This window comes from Neoarius graeffei, chromosome 20, assembly GCF_027579695.1.
Source record: "Neoarius graeffei isolate fNeoGra1 chromosome 20, fNeoGra1.pri, whole genome shotgun sequence".
Lineage (NCBI taxonomy): Eukaryota > Metazoa > Chordata > Actinopteri > Siluriformes > Ariidae > Neoarius > Neoarius graeffei.
The window spans coordinates 2,497,112-2,522,558 of record NC_083588.1 but is presented as its reverse complement, the minus strand read 5'-3'; the positions used below and the strand labels follow the sequence as shown (position 1 = coordinate 2,522,558).

General features: G+C 41.8%; 1 protein-coding gene across 1 annotated transcript in view; it reads right to left on the bottom strand.

Moving 5' to 3' along the window:
* Positions 1 to 4,897: 4,897 nt before the first annotated feature.
* emp2 (epithelial membrane protein 2) overlaps positions 4,898 to 25,447 on the bottom strand; it is a 21,742-nt gene continuing 1,192 nt past the window's right edge. Inside the window, exons 2-5 of the mRNA XM_060901094.1 lie at positions 9,437 to 9,546; positions 9,106 to 9,205; positions 7,520 to 7,660; positions 4,898 to 7,062 (exon numbers count right to left, since the gene is read on the bottom strand). Coding sequence (XP_060757077.1) covers positions 6,893 to 7,062; positions 7,520 to 7,660; positions 9,106 to 9,205; positions 9,437 to 9,514 — 489 coding nt within the window. The 5' untranslated portion in view covers positions 9,515 to 9,546 and the 3' untranslated portion in view covers positions 4,898 to 6,892. The remainder of the gene's footprint in view (positions 7,063 to 7,519; positions 7,661 to 9,105; positions 9,206 to 9,436; positions 9,547 to 25,447) is intronic.

Here is a 25,447-nt window from a genome sequence, read left to right as displayed (position 1 = left end):
AGAAAAATCACATATCCATGAATAAAAGATCCGTGCTTTATACTATATTTTTTATTTTTCATGAATCCGTATTCTGTGACTTCATGATGCAACAAGGATGTACAAACATGCCCGGGGAAAAATAGCACGTGCTCAGATGAAGTCACATGGAAACAATGACCTGATTGGTCAGATGTTTTATCGGATCCAGTCCAGATCTGGAAAAATTGCTCCAGAAGCAAATCTCACCGATGTGGATAAACACAAGCCTGGGCAAAAGGGATCGTTATCGGTCACATAAACTGCAGGGAACTGATTTATTTGTAGTTATTGATATTGTGGGACTGGGCCTTAAACATAGTGAGAGCAGTGTGGCGAATGGTGAGGGTTCAGCCCCGCGTTTGTTCAGTGAGTCGATTTTGCTGAAAAATATCATGATTTTCAGACAGTCTTGCATTGCGAGATTGTTTCATGAAACTTTATTTCATCATTTTCTTTTTATACTTAAAGAATGAACATTTTTAATGATGAGAAACCATTCTGTAAAAGATTTGTTTTCCAATTTAATTTTTTTTAATCAAATTCGCTGCTATCAGTCAAGTTTGTAATTATTACTCACGTATTAATAAAAACATCATGATGTCCACAATATCTCAAAGCATATTGTATGTTATGATGATATTGTGCGTGTCTCAAAAATCTAAATATATCTGTGCAGTACCTTCATTTCAACAGTAGGGGCAGTATTGCAGTTGTCACGGTTTCACAGTTCTTCATGGGATGGCAATATGTTTTTAGATTATTGTACTGTGAACATTTCGAACTACTGTATAACACCCCGATCTCTGAGTTTCCTACAAACCTACTGAAAGGTCGGTTTTATGGACCAAACCTCTGGATTATGAACTTCTGGACGATTTTCAAACTTATTGTAAAGTGTGAAACAAACAGAGTTCGTTCTTGCATCAAGAGAAAAGTGTCTCAGAATAGTTGCAATGAAATCACTCAACATATTTGAGGTCATCGAGGAACCTGCTGGACAGAAGTTTCAGTTCAGACCTCTGGGCTCACACTCGCCCTCTAGTGGAGAGAACTGAGAAGCCTTCAGAGTCGATGAATCGCGGTGATTCAAATTGAAATAAAAAATGAATCACGGTTATTCTCAGGCTGTGTAATCTTAGTTTTTCCTCATTGTAATTGTGTCGTGTTTGGACAGCAGAGGGCGCAATAATGTGCAGTTGCAGTAATATGTGACTTCACCATAGGCAGAAGTTGCACAGCTCTCATGCGATGAAAACACCAAAAAACAGCTGTAAAATGTGAAAGAGCTGTTGTATGATTGACGACAAATAGATTGAACAAGAAATCAGAGCTCGTTTTCCATGTAGAATAAATAAAAATAAAGAGATGATGGAGGAAGTACAAATGTTCATAAAAGTTGATTAAGAAAAGGACTTTGTGAATAACTCTTTTCACATTTAGTAAAAGGAATATTTTAGTTAAGAGTTCATTATATTTCACTCCAACCTTTACAAATGTGGGTCAGTAATTATTGTTGGTAATTAAGAAAATGAAACAAAAGTTGTTTTTAAAAATATATAGTGGCATGCAAAAGTTTGGGCACCCTTACTGAAAATGTCTGTTACTGTGAATAGTTAAGTGAGCAGAAGATGAACTGATCACCAAAAGGCATAAAGGTAAAGACGACACATTTATTTTCAGCATTTTATGCAGGATTTGTGTATTATTTTTGTTTTGTACAATTGGAGAGTGTAAAAGGAACACCATGCGAAAGTTTGGGCACCCCAATACATTTGAGTTCTCGGGTAACTTTTACCAAGGTTCCAGACCTTAATTAGCTTATTGAGCTGTGGCTTGTTCAAATTCTTCGTTAGGAAAGGTCAGATGATGCAGATTTCAAAGCTGTATAAATTCTCTGACTTCTCAAACTTGTCCCTAAAATCAACAGCCATGGGCTCCTCTAAGCAACTCCCTCGCATTCCGAATAATAAAATAATTGATGCTCACAAAGCAGGAGAAGGCTACAAGAACATAGCAAAGTGTTTTCAGGTCGCTGTTTCCTCAGATCGTAATGTTATTAAGAAATGGCAGTTAACAGAAACAGTGGAGATCAAGGTGAGGTCTGGAAGATGAAGAAAACTTTCTGAAAGAACTGCTCGTTGGATTGCTAGAAAGGCAAATAAAAACCCCTGTTTGACTGCAAAAGACCTTCAGAAAGATTTAACAGACCCTGGAGTGGTGGTGCACTGTTCTACTATGCAGCGACACCTGAACAAATATGACCTTCATGGGAGAGTCATCAGAAGAAAACCTTTCGTGCGTACTAGCCACAAAATTCAGCGTCTGAAGTTTGCAAATGAACATCTAAATAAGCCTGATGCATTTTGGAAACAAGTCCTGTGGACTGATGAAATCAAAATAGAACTTTTTGGCCACAATGTGCAAAGGTATGTTTGGAGAAAAAAGGGGGCCAAATTCCAGGAAAAGAACACCTCTCCAACTCTGAAGCATGGGTGTGGCTCGATCATGCTTTAGGGTCGTGTTGCAGCCAGTGGCACAGGGCACATTTCATTGGTCGAGGGAAGCATGGATTCGAATAAATATCAGCAAACTCTGGAAGCAAACATCACACCATCTGTAAAAAAGTTGAAGTTAAAAAGAGGACGGGTCCTACAATAAGACGATGATCCAAAACACACCTCAAAATCTACAATGGAATCCCTCAAGAGGCAAAAGCTGAAGGTTTTGCCCGGGCCCTCACAGTCCCCTGACCTAAACATCACTGAAAATCTGTGGATGGATCTCAAAAGAGCAGTGCATGCAAGACAGCCCAAGAAACTTGTAGAACTGGAAGCCTTTTGCAAGGACGAATGTGTGAAAATCCCCCAGGTAAGAACTGAAAGATTATTAGCTGGCTACAAAAAGTGTTTACAAGCTGTGATACTTGCCAAAGGGGGGGTTACTAGGTACTAACCATGCAGGGTGCCCAAACTTTTGCTTCGGGCCCTTTTCCTTTTTTGTCATTTTGAAAATGTAAAAGATGAAAATAAAAAAATTGTTTTTGCTAAAAATATAAAGGGAATGAGTCATCTTTAACTTTATGCCTTTTGGAGATCATTTCATCTTCAACTTGCTTAACTGTTCACAGTAACAGTCATTTTGACCAGGTGTGCCCAAACTTTTGCATACCACTGTATCATAGGAAAATTGAATCGAATATGCCAATAATTTAATAGGCCACTAGAGTGATTTGTTCGTAACACCACTCCTGATAAAACAGAGCCACCATCATCTTCACATGATCTAACAGTGTCCCAGATTCTGAACAAATATTAGAGGAAACTAAACTGGAGCAGATTCAGTGGTTTTGTCAAAGATCCCATCATTGCCTTCTGAATCAAATTTGTCCCGTATCGTGAGAGCCTGAGGTTTGTGCCCTTTTCCTGAACAATTTTGTCGCACTCGTACACCATAACTGGACATTTTTGCCTCTGAAAATCTCTTTTTGTTTATTAATCTTCAACACTTGGGCTTGGATGTCTCCTGCAAATGAGTTTGGAGTCAACAGGTTTTCATGTCCATGGAAATCACACGTACACTCGGGGTAAATTGGATCGAGATTCAGTTAAAAAATGCTGGAAGATTCTTGCTTTTAAATCTAGACATATGACTGTGCTCATCATCTTTGAGCCAAATCAGTGTTTATTGCTTCCTTTTCCATTTTTCAGGAAATCAGAAACGTTGAAAATGGGGTTCATGGGAAGTAAAATGGGGTCAGATCTATTGAGAATCTGTGCTCTGGATGAAAACATCCTGTGGAGTGGAACTGCAAGGGGCTGAATCCTGAGGATGGAAAATATCTAAGTGCAGAATGTGTTATTTTATTCTGTCCACATTCACTGGATATAAGCAATCGCACGCTCTGATTGGCTATTCTACTGCTAGGCTATCAGCTCATATACCATGAGTAGAGAAAAACAAAATGGCAGCGCACATCAAGTCAGATATATCACTTTAGCAAGTATTTAAAACTAGAAAAGCACTCGGAGAGCGCAGACCTCCGCCAAGAATCCTTTAAAAAAAATCCGGGATCGAGACGGTGATCCGGATCACCGCCAAAATTTAATGGATTGTTACTTGTGCCCAGTCACACCTCTGGAAAAAATTCAGAGCAATCGTTCATTACTTTTTCCATAATGTTGCTAAAAGACAAACCAACAAACAAACCAATGCTACTGAAAACATAACCTCCTTGGCGGAGGTAATAAAGCAGAAATAGCTAAATAAAAGAATATAGTTTTTTTCCCCCAATATCTCCCGTTCCACATGCCAGCCCAGTTGGTGGCAGTATTGCACCTTTAAGTTGGTTTGCCAACTGCCAAAAAACCCTAAAGAAGGAGAAGAAAATGGCATCGCATGTTACTGAACCAACTGAGGACGAAATGAAAACTCTAAAACAAACCCCCCCCAAAAAAGCAACAAAATATGGAATAACAGTATTGATGGTAAGAATGTATCTTTTTTTTCATTTTTTTCAAGAATTGTCACATTTTTCACAAATTGCTCCTGTCATTTTGCCGGTTTGTTTACATTCTAAGCGGAAATGATTTTGTCTCACGTTTTGTATAAACTTTTTATTTATTTAATTTGCAAAAAATAAAAATGATCTGTTTCTCAAAATCCAGTGAATGTGGATCGAATAAAACAGTTATTCCACTCAGTCTTGTCGTACATGGATTATAGACGACTCGGTGCTACGCGCCTCGTCACCTATCAGCTCACATACGAATTGATTTTGTGGAATAACTGTTAAATATATGGAGTGTAAGACTGAAACTGTTAGAAATAACATGAAAGCAAAGTAAAAATGAGGGAAAACTGAAATAATGATGAGGACTTCAAGTAAAATACATTTAATTAAATTTCAAAAATGCAGAAAACGAGCCCTTGGTGGGGATCAGTCACTGGAAATACAAGCAATTGGATAGATCTTAACACAAAGAACGAGCAAGACGGGTTAAAAAAAGGAAAAGAAAGAAAGCTGCCATTCTGATTTCACTCCATTTAAAAAAAAAAAGCCTTCAGTAAAACAGGTTCAAGCTTAATGAAATAATACTTCATTAAAAAACAAAACAACATAAATAAACGTCTCCTTAATTATTTGAACCATTTCTGTCGAACACACAATTTAAAAATATATATATACGAACACAAATCTTGGCTTCAAACCCAGATCCCTAATCTGTTGTTATAAGCTTATTACACGGCCTTGTGAACTATAATAACAATATAAACTTTTAATATTATTGGTAAGCTAAATGCAGGTAAAATAGAACATGCAGTATAAGTCCAACCTTAGTTTACAAAAGAAAAACACTCTCTGATTCAAAAACGAACAGTAAAAAAAAAAATTCACAAAAAAGGCATCATGTACACATCTGGTCTTGCTTTATTCAGCTTCAAGTATGATGTGGTGCTCGATAAATTGGCAGCACGATTTTTATCTGACTTGTCAGAAATCGTATTTGTTAAAGGAGAACTGAAGGCAATTCTTTTATCATCAAAATTCTATTTCTCATTTTATTAAATATCGGAATGCATTTTTGAGCTATTTTGTCGCTGCTATAGCAAGTTCTGAGTGTTTGAAATATGCTCTGTAATATATCAGTCCATATGTCAAAGCAATGGCCGTAAACGAGATTCGTTGAGACCTGTGCGAGACATCGTAGGACGGAAGTAAAACGTACAGCGCAAATCAAAGTGACCAACATCTGCCAACGTCGTCAAAAGATGCACGCGCCCTCTTTTGAACGCTGACGTAATCAAGCCGGAAGTTTTGTTTGTTTTGATAGCAATCAGGAAAGTTTGAAAAAAGTAGGCAGTAATCGTCATTTAAACTCGTTTTTGTGCAATATTTCGTTTGGAAAAGTTTTCAAAACGGTGGCACTGACACCTGGCTGACACTTCACGTTTCGAAGTCTCGCACAAGTCTCGTGAAGATCGCGCAGATAAGCGACGCCTGCCGTGGACCAAACGAACTAAATTCAACATGGCTAAAAACCGAATAGGCTGATATAATAGAAGAAGAAGAAACCTTTGTTTGTCACATGCACACTTCAAGCACAGTGAAATTCATCCTGTGCATTTAACCCATCTGAAGCAGTGAACACACACACACACACACACACCCAGAGCAGCAGGCAGCCACACCAGAGCACCCGGGGAGCAGTCAGGGGTTCGGTACCTCGCTCAAGGGCACCTCAGCCCAAGGCCGCCCCACGTCTTTGGACTGTGGGGGAAACCGGAGCACCTGGAGGAAACCCACACAGACACGGGGAGAACATGCAAACTCCGCACAGAAAGGCCCTCACCAGCCGCTGGGTTCGAACCCGAAACCTTCTTGCTGTGAGGCGACAGCGCTAACCACCGTGCCACCCAACAGTATAATATTTAATTGCAATTCGTTGCCAATACGAGTCACGATATAAGGTTACTAAAGCCAAAAACATAATTGAATAACACATTAAGAAATAAAGCAAGTTTAAAAATGACTTCAGTTCTCCTTTAAACCAAATTCACACTGTGAAGTTAAAAAAAAAAAAACTCGAGTGGTTTTGCGATTTCAAATTTTAATCTTAACTCATTTAAATGTCATCAAAATTTTCCTCAAATTTCCAAAAATAAAAAACAATTTAGAACCAAAAAGGGTTAAAACTATATTGTGTAGAAGCAAAACAAATTTAGTTTCCAGTATTTTATGCTTCATATTATTCTTTAGGGTTTTTTTTTCTCCCCAATATCATGTTTTGGATCTCCACATTAAAAAAAGATATATTTACACAAATTCTGTTAGCGAAGGTCGCAGCCTGTTGAGGTGGGCTGTTGTCGGCGTCTACTTGCGTTTGCGTAGCACTAAATACATGAGGCCACTGATAAATGTCATGGGAAAGGCCACCCAGGCGAGCACAAAGGAGTAACCGTAGTTCCCCATGTGTACGCTCGAGTCCTGAAAACTCGTCCGCTCGGCCGTGTAGATGGATGCGGCGATCATCACACACAGTGCTGCACAGACGGGAACAAAAAATAAACAAGAACATCAAAGAGTTTTTGAATCATTTTGCAAAGAACATTCTGTATATTTCCACCATGTCGCTGTTGAATTCTGGATTCTGATTGGTCAGAAGGTGTTGATTTTTTTTTTTTTCAAATCATTGGTTGATATAAATGCGCTCGTTCTAATACATTATCATTTCTAAGTAACAGCTCGTTCAGAGGGACTTGTACAGTGGACGCTTCACTGAAACTTTTTTCTTTCTGGAAGGAGTCTCCGGTTACAGTCAGAGGTAAACTTGTCACGTTACATTTTCTGACATGTTTCGGACATGGAGAGGAATTTACGTTTTGTGGTTTCTCGCTAATAAACAACGTCAAGACAGGACACTTTACACCATCGCTTGACACCATCACTGAGCATTTTACTATCACAGCAAAAATAAGTGCCGTCCTCCGTGTAACTCACAAGACAAGAGCTGAATGATGGCTGTGAAGACAAATCTCTCGCCCTGCTTCAAACGGAAAAGCTGAAGGATGAAGACGAAGAGGTCCCCACAGCACAGGATCGTGGCCAGGATCATGGTAGCCTGCACAGTCTGAAGATAACCTAGTCAGAAAAGTAAAAAAAGAAAGAGTCAGGTTCTTGGACAGACTCTACAGCTACAATGAGTGTGACTGGAATCTGCTTCTATTTTTGTAAACGGGTCTTTATTCATTTAATCCGGAATGAATTTCCTGTTTGCCAAGTTTATTGCACAGCATCCCAACAAGGACCATCAACAAACCATTACTAACTTTGGCTCCTTGCTTCTACTACCATCAAAGTCCACCTGAAACTTCTGGGAAATAATCGATGACCGACCTGCCTTTCCAGATCACTCTGTGGTGGTGTCCTGATCCTGCAGATTTGACCTGTATAACATCTGGAAGATCAGACCGTCAACCTGTCGGATTTATGGAATACAACTCCTTGTCCTGGCACCCATCTCTGAAACCAGGGAGTCATTATGAGCATACCAGCCTGTCTGGTCTTCAGTCAACCAAGACATGTACTTCCCATCTTTCTTCAGCTAACTTCACCAATTTCATGTTTCTGTTCAAACCCTTGATGTCTGTAGGCCATTCCAGCAAATCCCGTAATCTAACAAACCATCACCAAATTCAGCTCCTTATCACTATGACAATCAAGGTCAACCAAAATCGTTGAGGGACTAACTGATGACCAACCTGCCTTGACAAAGTACCTTGTGGTGTTCTCCTGATCTTGCAGATTTGACCTGTATAATATCTGGATGATCAGACTGTACCTGTCAGATTTATGCTAAAACTTGTCTTGGGATTCCTCACCTTTCGAACTGACTCCCAGAACTCACTGAAGACAGCTTGCATTCATTATTAAACCACTATGGATGACTCAAGCATGGAAGCTTGTCTGGTCTTCAATCAACCAAGACGTGCACTTCATATCCTCCTTCTGCAAACTCTGCGGATTTATTATGGAAAACATGGAGTTATTTGTCAGGACTTATGTTCCACCAAAATTGCTATGGTTTTTGAATGATTGCATCAAATGATTCCATCACTGTGTACCACAATGTCCAAATCCAGACCTCCAACTTTTCAAAGAAGACAGATCTTCAGTCATTCCAGCAAGTCCAGGAATCTCACCAACCACCACCTTCAAATTAGTCTCTGTATTGCGACTACCATCAAGGTCCACTAGGAACCATGAGAGAACCACTCCATGAATTCACTGACCAACGTGGCTACATTGTCGTGATCTCTGTTTCAGGACCAATCTACGGTTCTTTTGACTTGATACTTCAACCACTCAAAGGGGTCAACTCATGCACATCACCTGGTAAAGTATTCAAATGGGCCTGAAGATGTGGACAAGGATTACCTCAAGGGAAAATGGTGATTGCAAACCTGTTAAACATAATCCTAAAAAGGTATGCAGATGATGCAACTTGATTGAGTGGTGATGATAGTAAACCTGGTCATCACTTTATGTAGAAATGAAAAAGGTTAATTCTGATTCTAAGAACTTACCTGTATCCTTGGTTATCCAGTTTGGAATCGCTTGACAAGTGACGTTGCAGCTGTACCAAAGATCAGTGTAGAAGTCCCCTTTTGTTGAAAACCACCATGACTGTGAGTGGCACAATATTAAATTAATAGGTAAATTATCGGGTTTGTTTCAGTGTGGCAAGAAGAAACTGAATGAATCCTCCATTCCTGAAAAAATTACATTGAACTCAACATTTTGTCTTTTCTAGCCAATTTTTTTCAGTCTCAGGACTAGATGCATTTAACCAATGAGTGCTTATGTCCTGAGAAAGTTCTTGGACTGAAATTCTCCTTATAATGATCACATACTCACACTATGGATAGTTGATATGAAAAGCAGGATCACTGAAATAATGTGAAAGAGGATGATGAAAGCCAAAATCACCAACATGGCTGACACTGGAGCAGGAGGATGAGTCTAACCTGAGGGAAACAAGAACATTGGTACTGTATTATGACGAGGTCCTAAATATGGACTGCACACGCAAGGTCGATTATTATTATTAAGCATTCTGGCTTGTTCCATGTTACTTTCCCCTTTCACCAACATGTTAGTTGGTAAACATCTCATCTTGCATGAGGGATCAGCTTCAACTCAACCTTTCAAAGCAAGTCAAGCATATAACAAACCACCACCATCTCTTGATCTTGCTGTGTAACATCATCTCGACTCATCAACTCTCTGAAACTGGCTTTCAGTATAAAACCATGGGATAAATATCGCAGCATGTCTCGTCTTCAACCGGCCAGTACATGTGCACCAAACATTCCCTGATCAGCAAACTCCACTGGTTCACTGCAGCTTCTTGCATCAAGTTCAGATCCTTGACACTTGTCTATTGGAAAGGAACCTTACCCATCTACAGGGTGTCTCACTTGTCAGGACCTGTCCAAGTTGCTTTCGTCTGGAAATGAAAAACACCTGGTGATACCATTGCTTGATAGTACTGGGTCTAGAATGAGATGGTCTGATTTGTTCAAATGCCCAGGTTCGTTGACTCTGAAGAAGCAAGAAACGTCACAGAAGAGGTGCGTCTTCAGAGCACATGAACCTTGATGAAATGTCCCTGTGGCTTTTTCTCTTGATGGTGTTACTGCATGGAGGTCATTTCAAGTATCGGACTGGGTTTTGCAATCTGATTCAGCGATGCTGTTCCTCCATGAAAGCATACAATGTTGACTGATACAACTGGCCTTTTTTTTTCTTAAAGCTAGTTGTGGCTCAGTGGTTAAAGCTTTATGGTACTCATCAACAGGTTCTGAGTTCAAATCCCAGCATCATCAAATTGCCCCTAGTGGGGGTCTTTCAGCAAGACCCAACTGCTCAGATGTATCCTATTTTGGAATAAAACAGTCAGGAGAATGAATAAATGTAAAAAGGAATGGAATCACAGTTTCTGTTGATACTCAGAGCTTTAATATCATCTTGGAAAAAAATGGGGAAACGAGTATCACTGGATTTAAATAATGCAAATTGTTGGACCTCACTATTTCCATAGTGTTCTCTTACAGTTAGCCATCTGCAGCCTGACTGCTTTGTGATTGGTGCTTCTTGTCAGTTGGTGGAAATTTCTACAGTAACTGTGTTGCTGTTGGCTCTTCACATAAGTCACTGTAGATACAATGATCTGCCAGTGGATTAATTAACTTATTCTGTCCACATTCACTGGACATGAGCAATCACGTGCTCTGATTGGCTACTCATACACATTGAGTAGAGAAAAACAAAATGGCAGAGCGCATCAAGTCAGATATATCACTTTATCAAGTATTTAAAAGAAAAAGAACTAGCTAAAAGAACAGTCCTCTATCCCCCCCCCCCCAAAAAAAATCTCCTGTTCCACACTCCAGCCCAGTTGGTGGCAGTATTGCACCTTTAAGTTGGTTTGCCAACCGCTAAAAAACCCTAAAGAAGAAGAAAATGGCAGAGCATGTTATGGCCCTTTTCCACTACCCTTTTTCAGCTCACTTCAGCTCGCTTCAGCTCACTTCAGCCCGACACGGCTCGCGTTTCGACTACCAAAGAACAGCACGACTCAGCTCGCTTCAGCCCTGCTTAGCCCCTAAAACTCGCACCGTTTTGGAGTGGGGCTGAAGCGAGCCAAAGCGAGCCGAGTGAGGCTGGGGGCGTGAGCAGACACTCCCCTGTGCACTGATTGGTGAGGAGTGTCCTCACATGCCCACACACGCCCCGCGAGCACGCTGGGATCTGTAAACACCGTAAACCCGGAAGAAGAAGAATTACGAATTACGAGAATTTCTGAAGCCTTATGCGCTTCGCCTCATCTATACGCTCTTGCCAGTATCTGTTTGCGTTGTCGGTGACAACAAGCCACAGCACCAAGACCAGCAACACTAACGACTCCATGTTTATTGTTTACTATCCGGGTTGTGAGACTGCCGTTTAAAAGCTCACTGATGTCACTGTTTGCGCTGCTTAACGACATCACGTGACGTCCACCCACTTTCGCTAACTCCACCCAATATGTCCACCCACTTCCAGCCAGCACGGTTCAGCGCGGTTGTAGTCGAAATGCAACTTCAATAGCCCTGCTCAGCCCGACTCAGCCCAACTCAGCCGCGTTTGTAGTGGAAAAGCGGCAATACTGAACCAACCGAGGACGAAATAAAAACCCTAAAACAAAACCCTGAAAATAAAAAAAGCAACAAAATATGGAATGAAAGTATTTGATGGTAAGAGCATATTTTTTTCAAGAATTATTATCGCATTTTTCACAAATTGTTCCTGTCATTTCGCTGGTTTGTTTACATTCTAAGGTGGAAATGATTTTGTTGGACGTTTTGTATAAAAGTTTTTATCAAATTTGCAAAAAATAACAATAAAATGCTCTGTTTCTCAAAATCCAGTGAATGTGGATAGAATAAAACAGTTATTCCACTCAATCTCATCGTACATGGATTATAGACAACTCGGTGCTGCGCGCCTCATCGCTATCAGCTCATGTACGACTCGATTTCGTGGAATAACTGTTAAACACACCTGGACTACATGCTTTAACATTCAAATCCAGAACCAAAACCAGTATTTGTTTTGCATTTTTTCACCGCACATGTCAAACAGGAACTGGACCAAATAGAAACCAGCAGATCTCAGTGGTCCAGTTTTTTTTTGTTTTTTTTTTGGTGTGAATCATCAGCTGAATCCAAAAACAGTAAAACTGGGCATTTAATACTAGAGCGTTGGCCAAAAGCAGAGTCCCTGTTTTCTGAGTGGAAAAAACTCTGAATTTTCAGATGATTAAATTTCAGTTCTTCGTTTGACTGACAGCTTTGTGTCTCGTCGATGAAGCAGTCCTCAGGACCTTGCACCTCTCTCTGGTCACTTGGTGTAAAACTTGTCTCTGTTGTCTCTCTGCTTGTACTGTATTTTGCCTCACGTGCAAGCTGTTTTGGGTTTAAAAAAAAAAAAGCACCTGTCAGACAAAGAGACTGAAAATGGAAATTCACGGTTTAGTGTTTCACCTCCTCGTTCACACCTGCTGCAGCTCGTTAATTAGCTGATGAATCAGGTGTGTTGGCACAGAAGAAAACTCCAAACAGTGTGGAACGTCATTATTTTATACCAGAGCCATGCTTCATACAGACCTTTCAACCTTTTAATAGCCTACATATGGAACAAAGAAAACTTTTTTCTCCTCCAGGGACGAAAAACAAACAGCCAAACAGGCAATTTCAGCTCCCAGACGTTTTAATTATCAGCAGCAGCATCTCACAGAGCGCAATAAAGAAAACTCCCCGAGATCTCATTCCGATGAGAGCCGTGCAAAAGCCAAACAAACGAAAACAAGAGGAATAATGATTGAGCATATGACTGATCACAAGCTGTGCCTCAGAATGTTTCCAAGAATTCACCAAACTTCATACTGTTCAGCCTGAGAGCACACTGTTCCACCATAAAGTTGATGAGGTCATGCAGTGGCAGCGTTTGCTCTGAGCTCACGTCTGAGCCGACATTCAGAGGAGGATTTGGCAACGAATGCTGTAAAGCCTCGAGACCCAAACTTCAGCAGGGCCTCACGGGCTTCTGCTGACTAAACACACAAACCTCTGTAAACCTGAAAGTTCACGTCCGGTGAAGAATAACATTTCAAATGCAGCCCATGAGCCATGATGGGGCTGGTGTCTGATGTTTCCTTCTGCAAGTTTTGTGCTGGAGCTACGAGACCAATGAGTATGGGGAAACTCCATGTCTAAATCATCCTACAGTGATGCCTTCTCAATCAACTTTGGACAAAGGCATATCATTCACCATTTCCAACCCAAATGAAAGACGAACTGGTGGCTCCTGGTAGCTTGTCATCTCCATCCACTGCGATGCAAAATATCAGCCAAAGAACAATCTCAAACTGCGGCTTTCTTCTGTCTTTCTCTTCTTTCTAAGCTTTCTGAGAACGTAGAAGAACAGCACTGGACTTCGTAACTCTGTGAAATCCAACACGATTAGCCATGTTTGTTTATTAGAATTCCTGTGAATTTACAGTCGCTCAAGAACACATTGAGAAAGTCGAGTAAAAACCGCAGCACTCACTGTGCACGAGAAAGAATGAACCAAAAATATGAATCTGACTGAGAAAATGAAAATAGTGCAGATTCGACCTCCACCCAGCAGGGGCTCGAGCTCACAGAACAAATTCCTTCCTCTTCCTCGCCAAGGATGTTGAATAAATGGTGCCAGTGGAGCTGGGGCCGACTGTTCCAGGAGTTCTGCTGAGCATTTAACAGTATTTCGCCTGGAGTAGAAATTCCTCAGCTAATACCACTTTCATAATTAAAACCTAAGATAAGATCGCCTTTTATTATCCCACAAGGAGAAATTTACATTGTTACAGCAGCAAAATATATAAAGAGAAAAAGATAAGGCAGTGAAGGAGTAGTGCAAAAGTACTAAGTATACAAAAAAAGATGCATATATATATATAAGAAATAAACTACAATCTAGGTGGCACGGTGGTGTAGTGGTTAGCGCTGTCGCCTCACAGCAAGAAGGTCCTGGGTTCGAGCCCCGTGGCCGGCAAGGGCCTTTCTGTGTGGAGTTTGCATGTTCTCCCCGTGTCCGCGTGGGTTTCCTCCGGGTGCTCCGGTTTCCCCCAAAGACATGCAGGTTAGGTTAACTGGTGACTCTAAATTGAGCGTAGGTGTGAATGTGAGTGTGAATGGTTGTCTGTGTCTATGTGTCAGCCCTGTGATGACCTGGCGACTTGTCCAGGGTGTACCCCGCCTTTCGCCCGTAGTCAGCTGGGATAGGATCCAGCTCGCCTGCGACCCTGTAGAACAGGATAAAGCGGCTACAGATAATGAGATGAGATGAGAAATAAACTACAATCTAATCTTAGACCTCAAAGATTTCTCTAAAACTCATAAACCTTTGGAGAGTCTCTAACGAATGAAGGACCTTTTTTAAACTGAATATTCTTTGAAATTTATACTACACTGTGGTTGAATTCTCAAATCAGATGGTGTGGATTATTTTTTTTTAATAGCAGTAAAGCTCTGATCGTACCCCTCGATGTCAGGATTATCTTAATGAGCTTGTTTGGATGGGTAATTTTTTTTTTAACTGTATGTGGTTATTTCACAAATAAAAATATATGTATGTAATTATTGATATGGTGACATTTTCTGTAAGGAGAAATGTTTTTATGCAACATTTCTGGAAGGAGTCTCCAGTGTCAGCACTCTGTAACTGTCCGAGGTGAAGCTGTCCGTTGAAGTTTTATGACATTTTTGGTTTGAAGAGAAAGAAGAAAGCAGAGGCTGGTGAGGGAACTCTGGCGTATCTGCTGTAATGCAAGTGAGACCAGGAACCATCTTGAAACAGTCAAGAAGAAAACTGGCAAATTACTGTGATGATAGAAGTCGAATAACACACTTCAGGCCATGCTGTAATCTGACAATGATCAACTTCAGGATGGTGATGGCACTCTGCCATGCGTTGCGCCATATCACACCACCTAGCGTGGATTATTTTCCTCTAACCGCCAGCCAGAAGTGTGTTATTCCTCACATTAAACACTTAAAGTGAGAAATTTACAGTCCATGCCTCAGCAGGATACGCTTTCATTTTTTTAAATCCAGAGCATCCACAAGTGCCTCCCAGGTCATTCTCGAACAACTCGCACACAGACTCTGCTCCTTCTGCCGACTTTTAAGAGAAATTTAATTCCCCACAAGAACATTTTTATAGTGTGGCAGCAGCTGCAGCACTTGTCTTTTCCGTCTGGTTGTCAGTTTACAGGAAACTAGAAACTTCTTTGTGGCTTAAAAGCAGTTAAGTCGGACAGCCAGAGCGCGACAGAAGTGTGTGTGTTCATCTTACAAATACAATCTGGTTTCACTGAAAAAAAAAGACAAGTTTGTTCAGACACAATGGGAGTTTGAGGCATGAACCAGGAACAGATGAATCTGAGTTTCTTTTACGAGATGGAATAGAAAGACACATGAAATCCCAAATCAGGCAGAGAATCAGGGCAAGTAGTTCACCAGGGTATTAATCGCTCATTTATTTCTGATTTGTCCCCTAGGGCTGGGTGATTCAATCATATAAATATTGGTAGGATGATAAATTACATCACGATACAATTTACTCAGTTTGAAGATTTATGGTTTGTTTTTATTTTTAAAAGTTCTTTGCGCTGTACAACTTTAATTTGTGAGCTAAATTATACAGTCTATGTTGATATACATGACGTATCATATCAGTGTCCTCAGGAATCATGAGATGATGTAATTGTCACATCGCCCAGCCCGACCAGGACAGGAAGCTGGATTCTCTCTGGCTCTGGATGCGAATTATGTCACAAGGGATTAAAACACTGTTCTTCCTGGAGTGGAGGTCACAGATTATCCGCTGGAACACAAGAAGGAACTCAAGAACCTGGTGATTATCTGACTTTTAATCCTAAGAGGATGATCTGCACTTTGAGGTGTTCTTTCAGTCTTCAGCTTCAGAATGCCATCCCCAATGAGTCTTTACAAACGTGCACCAGGAGAGCGCAACTCCACACCGAACACCTCCTCCTACCCCCAGCCTGGAGTGGTTTACGCTCCATGTACATGCCGTCTACGTTTTCAGGGAAGAAAATGTTCTGCACACGGTCGAAATTTACACAGCAGCTACCTTCTGGGGATTTATTCAAGAGACCAAGGAGGGGAGGATCTGCACGCCAAACAAAACGGCAAACATGTCATTGTGTTGGTCAGAGCTGTAATGGATGTCGGATCAAAGAACCAAAATTTTCTTCTAAAACGTCCAGACGATTTCATGATGCAAGACACAAAAACGGTGTTTCGAGTTGAGCACAAAAGTTTGAGGACAAAATGAAATTTCGATATTTTGAGGCTCATTGCAGATCGACAGAGAACTCTTCTATTTTCTTGTAATTCTGTTGTGGAGAAATTGTAAAGTCGTGTCTGTTTGTTTCTTTACTTTTGTCACCATGTTGTGGTGGGTGGTTGCAAAGTTTTCCCCTCATCCATTTGTTGTGAAATGAATCAGTTTAATGAATCAGAATCTTTGCAAAAATAATTTTATTCGTGATCTGAACGACACGTTCGGGCTCCTGATATTGATCTCATATCAGATTGGATTTTTTTTTTGATCCAGTGATCGTTATTTCTCCATCTTAAGCTCAGGTTTGATAGAAAATAATGAAAAAATGGTGCGATCTTAGAGCAACACCTTCCTGCACTTAAAAACACTGAGTATGAGATCAAATACTCAGAACTCTGAGAACAGAATGGGATTGATGATGATGATGATGATAACCTGAACGTATCAGCTTTTCTATTCTTTTTATTGCGTCATGTGATGGACAGTAAGACGAAGCCGGGACGCCTCGGTGAGATCTGAGTGTTATTTGGATTGGCCATTATTTCAAATCACAATGTAAAACAGCTCAGGTTCGTGATCATTGACATTTGGACAACACCCTACAGAGGTAAAACAAACAAACCAGAGCTAGTTTCTTCCTTACGTCGCCAAATCCTGCCTGGCAGGTGGCAATAAGATCAAGTATCAGAAGGAAATTCCTAAAATTAAGACTCTCAGAGGAGTTAAACCACATCTCAAGCTTTCACATCGGACCAAAGAATATTAGCACTGGACAATTATCGAGTCACGGCAATTCAGAAACAAGAGCGCGATTGTGGCGCTTTAAAGAGCATGAATGAGTTTATGATGATGTGGTGCTCAGCATTTTAGGTTGTGTTCTAATCATGAGAAGGTTGTGAGGTCAAATCCCAAGATGGTGAAAGTGCGAGTGTTGAGCTCTTGAGAACTTTAACGGTAATTTATTCGCCTTTTAAACTCAAATTGAACTCGGAAGGAAGGGAAAAAAATGAGAAATTAGAAGAAAGAAGCAGTGGAAGGAATAAAGAAAGGATGACGGGAAAAGAAGGAGAGGAAAATCATACAGGGACAACAAAAAGAATGAGTAACGACAAGAAGAATGAGTAAAGAAGTGACGACGTTTAAACGCAGTCTGTACATCAACCAGATTGGGTGCAATTCATTTCAGAGAAAGAAGAATGGATATGAAAGCACGTCTTCTTTAAATAACCGGATGCTGAAGATATTTCAGATGAATGTCTTTACATTTACGTTCGTCACTCAGTTATCGTAAACATCTGCATCACAGCCGCTGCACGTAGAATTGAAAAGAGAAAAACAAAAAGAAAGCACCGTAACGGAATAATTTCCTGTCACGTAAGGCTGCGTGCACTGGGACGAAACACAAAAACCTTGAAGTTTACCTTGGAAAAATTCCCGGGATTAGTCTGCAGCTTTTCAGGATGACAGAATCTGGAGTCACGTTTTTCGACAAAACAAAACGTGTAAATATGCTGGAGATGAATCCAGCTGCTAATCTGCTCCAGTCTTTCTCCTCGTCCTGCTCAGTGGAAAACGCTGACTCGGCTTTCGAGCGTTTCATCTGGGGTTTTTTCTTTCATAAAACAACAGCCACAGAAGTCTGCATGGTGCTTCCAGGTTGGCTGATGCAGTCATGGAAGAAATGTCGGAGATCCCTGCATGGCTCGGCTTGTTGAAGACGTTTAAGATGTTCCGTGGTATTGAGGGAAATAATTGTGAAAGAATTAATTGGTGAACCACTGTGTGTCAGAGGAAAATAATCAGTGGCGGGTGGTGTGATGCAGTGGAGTTACTGTTACCATCCTGTTTTTTATCCATTTATAGTTACATGTCTGGCAAACAGGGGTGGGCTTCCCAAAAGCACCATCGCACAAAGATCATCGTTAAATGGTAGAGTGAGCATCACAATGAGCACTCTCTCTCTCTCCTAGTTAAGATGCTCTTAGATCTCTGGTTAGTTCCTGTTTTCATGTTCATTATGGCAGCTATGAACAGTTGTTTCCTCACTGGCCTCTCTTTTTCCTTTTTTATTATTATTATTTTTTTAAGTCGTCACGAGGGCACCTGAGAGTTCGACATCACTGAGTAAGAGCGATGGATGAAACCAAATCCTGATGGTTTGTCTGAAAGTTCAAAGTCTGATCGCGAGCCATCTCAAAGTCCTGTCAAGGACCACATGACCTTTTTAGGAATAGGAGCTCAAATAACGCCGACATGTTGGAGTGAAAAAGTAAAAAAGGATAAAGTGTTTCCCTACTGAGGGAATCCGTGCAATAAATGTTTTAGCGCTTAACTCTACAGCAGCTGCGGTCTTGACGTTCAGCGCTTAGGTATTCAGCGTCAGCGGGTTTATTCCGCACTTTCCAACTCGTAACTCAAAGAAGGAAGAAAGGAAAAACACAAGACGCGGGTCACTTTACGAGCTGCAGTGAATGAAGGTGCAGAGTTCTTCTCCAGGAAACGGAGAACGAAGTTGAAACCTTCCAGGAAAAGAAAGCAAGGTTGTAAATTATGTCTGGCTTTAATAAATCTAAAGGTGTCAAAGCACACTTTTCCGTTTCATGTCCCTTACATCTGCTGTTCCTTGTGCAACTGTAATGGCAGTGGTTCAAATTACTGTTGTTGGAAAGCAGGACTTTCTGGTTCCTTCTATGCGCCAGCATATTCACTGTTGCTTGTAATCATCGTCTGACTGTCCCTCGGGCTAAAGAAACTCGACTTTGGAGGACAATTATCTTCCCCAATTACCTTTCTGTTTACCAAACTGAGGTCCCGTCCCGGAGCACAGTTCAGCACAAAGCGCTGTTTCACAGGCCCTGAGCGACGCCTGCACACGTTTATAGGCCTCGCTTTTTACAGCTCAAAACCTCGAGCGCTGTTGATGAGCGAATCTGTAAAATCAGAGACTCAGATCTGCCTCTGACCTCTTTAATTGTCTTTTCCTCGTTGATCCTAGGAGCGTCGTATTGTGTGCAGCGATCAGGCCTATTTCTGGAGAAAACACAAAAGCCAGAGTTGGCAGACGGCCAGCGTTGAGGTTTTAATGCGCAGAGACAAAGCGTGTTCTGCTTCAGGGACTGTAGCCTCGTTGTAACCTCAACCCCAGCCACTGGAGACCTGGAACGAGTGCAGAATCAACACAAAGGAAAAATCTTCTTGAGAAATACAAAGAGAAACAATGACCGCAGTCAGAATAACAGCGTAAAGTTTTTTAAGACATTCTGCCACTCATCTGCTCAAGAGCCTGACTTTGAAAAAAGTCCAAAAACCATGAGAATATCATGCGCTGGATGGAGAGGTGAAGGTGCTGTTCACCCTTAATGGAAAGGCCTCGAACCCTCAACTGATCAGCTCTACCTCTGGATTACATTCTGCTTTCCTTGGAAGTAGATGGTTGGCAATATGGCATAAATGTTCGATCATAATTGCCACATGTTGAGCAAAAATGGTTGCAATGAAAATTGACGTCCAGTCAGCGATCGTCCGGTTCCAAAAGTGAACAATGGTGTTACAGAAGTGCCAGTTCTACTCACAATACTCTTAAAAAGGTGCACGACACTGCAATTTACTATGAGATCAAGATCATATGCATGCACTGGTGACAGTGTTCTGGTTTTCCCACCAAATTGGGAAAGTTCAGAAATTGGTCAAGAGCAAAAATCTTCTTCTTTCAGCAGATCATCCAGTTTATGATCCACATATTTGATTTGGCATTGGTTTTACACTGGATGCCCTTCCTGACGCAACCCTCCCCGATCTATCCAGGCTTGGGACTGGCACCAAGTACGCACTGGCTTGTGCAACCCCAGTGGCTGGGTACTTTACCTCATCTGCATGTCTTTGGACTGTGGGGGAAACCGGAGCACCCGGAGGAAACCCACACAGACACGGGGAGAACATGCAAACTCCACACAGAAAGGCCCTCGCCAGCCGTGAGGTTCGAACCTGGAACCTTCTTGCTGTGAGGCGACAGTGCGCCACCATGCCGCACCGTTCAAGGGCAAAAATGGGGGGTTAAAAAATTGAGATTGGAAAAAAATTGGCAATTTAAAAAATTACACAAGTTTGAAAATTGTAAATTGGTTGTAAAACCGGGTGAGTTAGAAAATCTTGGTTGTGGGAAATTTGGACTGGTTAGAGAACTGGACGAGTTTAAAAATTGGACTCCTCAGAAAGTTTGAATAGCTCTAAAAAAAAAAAAAAGGGCTGTTTCTGAAAATTGGTCGAGTTCAAAAACAGTCGAATTTTTAAGTCAGTGAGTGAGTGGGCTAGCCTGGCAAGCCAGACTAAATGTGAATATTTAGTCTGGTCTCGGTCGTAGACATTTCCGAAGGGTGTGGGTAGGAACAACCCGTTGTCTTTCAAACTGTCTCTGTGCGTATAGGCCAACGCTCTGACCAATCAGCGCAACAGTGACTGTGACGTAGTCAGAGCGACAGAAAGCAGTGGGGGAGACAATTACCACCATAGGGTTTTCACTTAGCCCCATCCTTTTGGCTACGAGCGGAGCCAGCTGGTAGATCAGACTTTTGCCATAGCCAGTCGGCAAAACAGCGAAAACGTCCTTCTTGAAAAGGAATGAGCGGAGAGCCTCTTCCTGCTCATGTTTCAACCAAAACTCCAAGTCTAATTCTTCTAAAACTGATTCCAAAGCGGAGTCAAACGCGCGCTGTTCACTAGCCGTAGCCATCTTTCCTGCTGTGCTTTCTCCAGCGTCGCGCAGCCTTGTCGTCACTCCTGCAAAAGCCCGCCCAAAGAATCCAAACAAAAACCTTGCGTTGTGATTGGCGGGCACGATTTGATGCCCGGGGTGTGTTGTTGATGTGGTCCGAGGCTAGACCCACTCGTAGGCAAAAATATTTTTGGCCGCTAGGCGGGTGGGTCTAGTTTACTAGGCTATGAGTGGGCTGTTTTGGGGGAAAATTTCCAGCACAACCTCAAAACATGCTCCGTTTGGGCCTGGAATAACCAACAGCTGATAAACGAAAGCTGATCTGATTTATAATTCATTGATTTATTCGTTTGTGAAGCGTCCAGCCTCCTTTTTGCAAAAACTTCCCATCAGACACTTCAGATTTCGTTCTGCTTCCTTTGGAATTGTTTTAAGATTTCGGACCGGGCGTCTCTGACTGCCTCAGTGTCGTTATCAGTTGAGAAAACTTTCACCCAAGTGAATCAGTCTGAGCTTGATGATTGGTGTGACTGAATTTCAGCTGTGTACAGAGTTAAAAGACTGTATTGGATCTCTGGAAACATTTTTTTCCCATTTCATTTTGCACAATATTCGCTTTGAGCCTTTTCATGCAGCATTCCGGACTCGGACAGGCGGCAGGAGCGAGGGAGTTTCATTCACACGCTTTTTGGATCCTCTCCAGAATCTTCAGATGTTCATCTGATCTTCAGAGAGAGAGAGAGAGAGAGAGAGACCTCGTCTGACTCCTGAGGAGCCTCCTACTGCTCCACACGGACTTCATGGGATTCCATTCGGCTTTTGCATCTGCGGCGTATTACGCTCACGTGCGAGGAAGTGGGGCGTTTCGAATTTGAGAATTTCTCCTCTAATGCTTGGGATCAGAGAGAAGGCACAGCCTGAGGTCTCTGAGCTGAGCCACGGCTCCCCGTGCCACTTGTTTGTTTAGTCTCTTCATGCAAATAACAGATTGTGACTCGGTGTGCCAAGCACTCGTGATCAAAACACCACTTATTTCTGTCATATGAGCACAAATATAAGACTCTGAGTACACAAAGTCCCACATTTATAAACAAAACTGCTCCAGTGTGCCAGGCACATCTAATTTTCCGTGTGTGTGTGTGTGTGTGAGAGAGAGAGAGAAAGCAAATCCCTCAATCCTGCTTAAGTGGACGTCTGTTTTTACGTCTGCTCGACCCCCACCCTCTCAAAGGACGTTTCCGTTTCTTCCCTCTTGTGCGTCTTCGCCAGGAACGTCATTGCAGCCAGAACCTTCAGGAATTTAATTTATCTTTTTTTTTCTTTTTTCTTTTGGAATTCATAACATATGATGCCACACCCAAGCAATTTGTTGTCACTCTCAAAAGCAGACGCCACACCCGACACCAAAAACTGTCAACACATGAAAATATTTTCATATTGAAAACCCATTTTGGCTCGTCCTCTCCGTTTGGAAAGCTTTCCCAGACACAGGAAAAAATGGCGTCCTGCCTTCGATTCATAATTTGTTTTTCCTTTTTATCAGAGAAAGAATGTGGCAGAAGCAGAGCAAATCGTTGCCCTCATTTTTTCCACCGCGCTCTTCCTTTTCCCCCGCCGCTGCGACGCTAATGACACATTCTGCAACTGTGACGGTCACTTTGCAATGCAAATTCTTCCGCAGAGCCGAGCACAGGACTGATTGGTCATCACATTTCTGTCTCTGTGAAAAAGTGAAAAGCGTTGACATGGAATTCTGACATGAGCTGCAGGAAAAAAAAGTGCATTTTCAGCAAGTCCTTCTTCAAGCAGGACTGAGTCCCCGAACACTTGGGCCTCATCATCTTTAAAATCAACCACATTCGAGCTCCAGCCAAAAGCAAGCTCTGATTCAAAGAGAAGCTCTCACTGAGGAAAAATAAACCATAAACTTGCTCAAGTTGAGGAGTTTTAATTCGTTCCTGATGGTTAATCAACAATGTTGATACATCTGAAGCCCAGCTGAGTCTGTCACACCATTAATAGTGTTATTCTGTTCTCATGATGTCACTCAGAATTCCGTGTTTTCCACATGTTCCTTGTTTGTTTGTTTTTTTATGACCTACCAGATGCTGAGAATCAGGATTAACCAATCAGGATCAAGAATCCTCCTCCTCATCCATGAATAATTTCAACACATCATATTCTTTGGTCGTTCCTGTGTAGAACCCATCAGCATCGAGTTTCCTGACCAGACAATTTTCCACGTGCAACCTTTTCAGGACGCGAAGAACCCTGAGTTATCTCAAGAACCCTAAAGAACCATCCAGGAACCCTTTGGAGAAGAAAATAATGAGTAGTAATTTACACCACACACTCACCCAGGAAATCCAACTGTTAGATAAAAAAGGGTTCTCCGAGGGTTCTGGAAGGGTCTGTCGGACAGTTGAGGGTTCTAAGCTTCAAAAAAAAAGGTTATTTTCTGAAAGAAACAGCCAAAGAAGACTTCACAATCTAAATTTTTTTTCCAGCGTGCACTTTAATTTGCGAGCATCGTGGAACGATTCAATTTTTTGTTTTTGCAATTGGTTTCGAGTCAACAACGTCTTTTCGAAAAGGTTAAAAAAATTATTTCTGACACGTAAAATATTTAAATGTGTATTGTAAAATTATCGATATGATGCTAATATGATGAAATGCACACATTGAAATGCATTGTTTACATCATATGTTAATTATTCACACGGAATAAAGTAGTACATTATCAGAGATACAATAATTTTTAAATGGCATTAAATTGTCAGAAATGACGTGAACTGATTTATTTATGATGTAAATGTACTGTATATGATAAATATATTATTATTGTGTAAATGTGTTGGAGGATACTGACGCTGTCCTTTACGTCACACATGAGCTCACCTCTGAGAAAATTCCTGGCAACCAATCAATGAACGTTCATGCATGTTTTCAAATTCACTTAATCACATGGTGGTCGAACGCGGCACGGTGGTGTAGTGGTTAGCGCTGTCGCCTCACAGCAAGAAGGTTCTGGGTTTGAGCCCAGCGGCTGGTGAGGGCCTTTCTGTGTGGAGTTTGCATGTTCTCCCCGTGTCCGCGTGGGTTTCCTCCGGGTGCTCCGGTTTCCCCCACAGTCCAAAGACATGCAGGTTAGGCTAACTGGTGACTCTAAATTGACCGTAGGTGTGAATGTGAGTGTGAATGGTTGTGTGTCTCTGTGTGTCGCCCTGCGATGATCTGGTGACTTGTCCAGGGTGTACCCCGCCTCTCAACCAGAGTCAGCTGGGATAGGATCCAGCCCGCCTGCAACCCTGCACAGGATAAGCAGCTACAGAGGATGGATGGATGGATGGATGGATGGATGTGGTGGTTGTTATAGTGACACTGGGATTAACTGAATGGGTTAAGTATGCTCTGGTAACCGTGGCAACATGTTTATACTGTATTATTATGTACAAAAAGCCCTCCAAAGTGCACACTTGGAACATCAGTGGATGAGTGGAACAGATCTGCTTCGGATAATGCTGAAAGATCCAACTGGAGTTCCATCAGGTGGCTTTATTTACTGTGTACATCTCTATAAAAATTAACAATCAGCCACTGAGTTGATCTTGAACTTGGGCACCATTCTGAGTCGGAAGTGTTTCTGTTTTGTTTTTTTCTCTCTGTGGTATGACTCTCCAGAGATTAGTTCCTGCGAGCTCCAGTTACTGTGTGAACGCTGCCGGACACACAGACACCCTGCAGCGCAACACGATAATAAACATCTCGGCTCATTCAGTGAGTGTTTGCACTCGGCTGAGGCTCCTGTTTTCCCCCCTGAGCAGCCTGGGTGGGATCATGGCGCCCGGATCGTAGTGGCGTGGCTCGTTGTGTTTGTGTTGCAGTCCAGAAATCCAACCAACCCCCAACTACACAGGCTCTGGGACTCGAGGAAAAAAAAAAAAAACAACACCCCCCCCCACACACACACACACACGTGCTCTCTCCATCCATTCCCCCGTTTAAAAAAATGCCCCAACACACACCACTATGGAATGTGCTGAAAGCTCTGAAGGCTCGCAGGCCCAATTTTACACACACACTCACGCACACACACACACACACATGAACAGATATGCAAAATGTCTTACATGCAAATCGACGGGACAGAGATAACCACCTGTCTGACTGTGCCTTTATTCAACAAGGACCTCATCCAGGAGAAACACAAAATGCTTGTTTTTAAGACAACTTTTTTTTTCATCTAAGGCATGAATATGGAT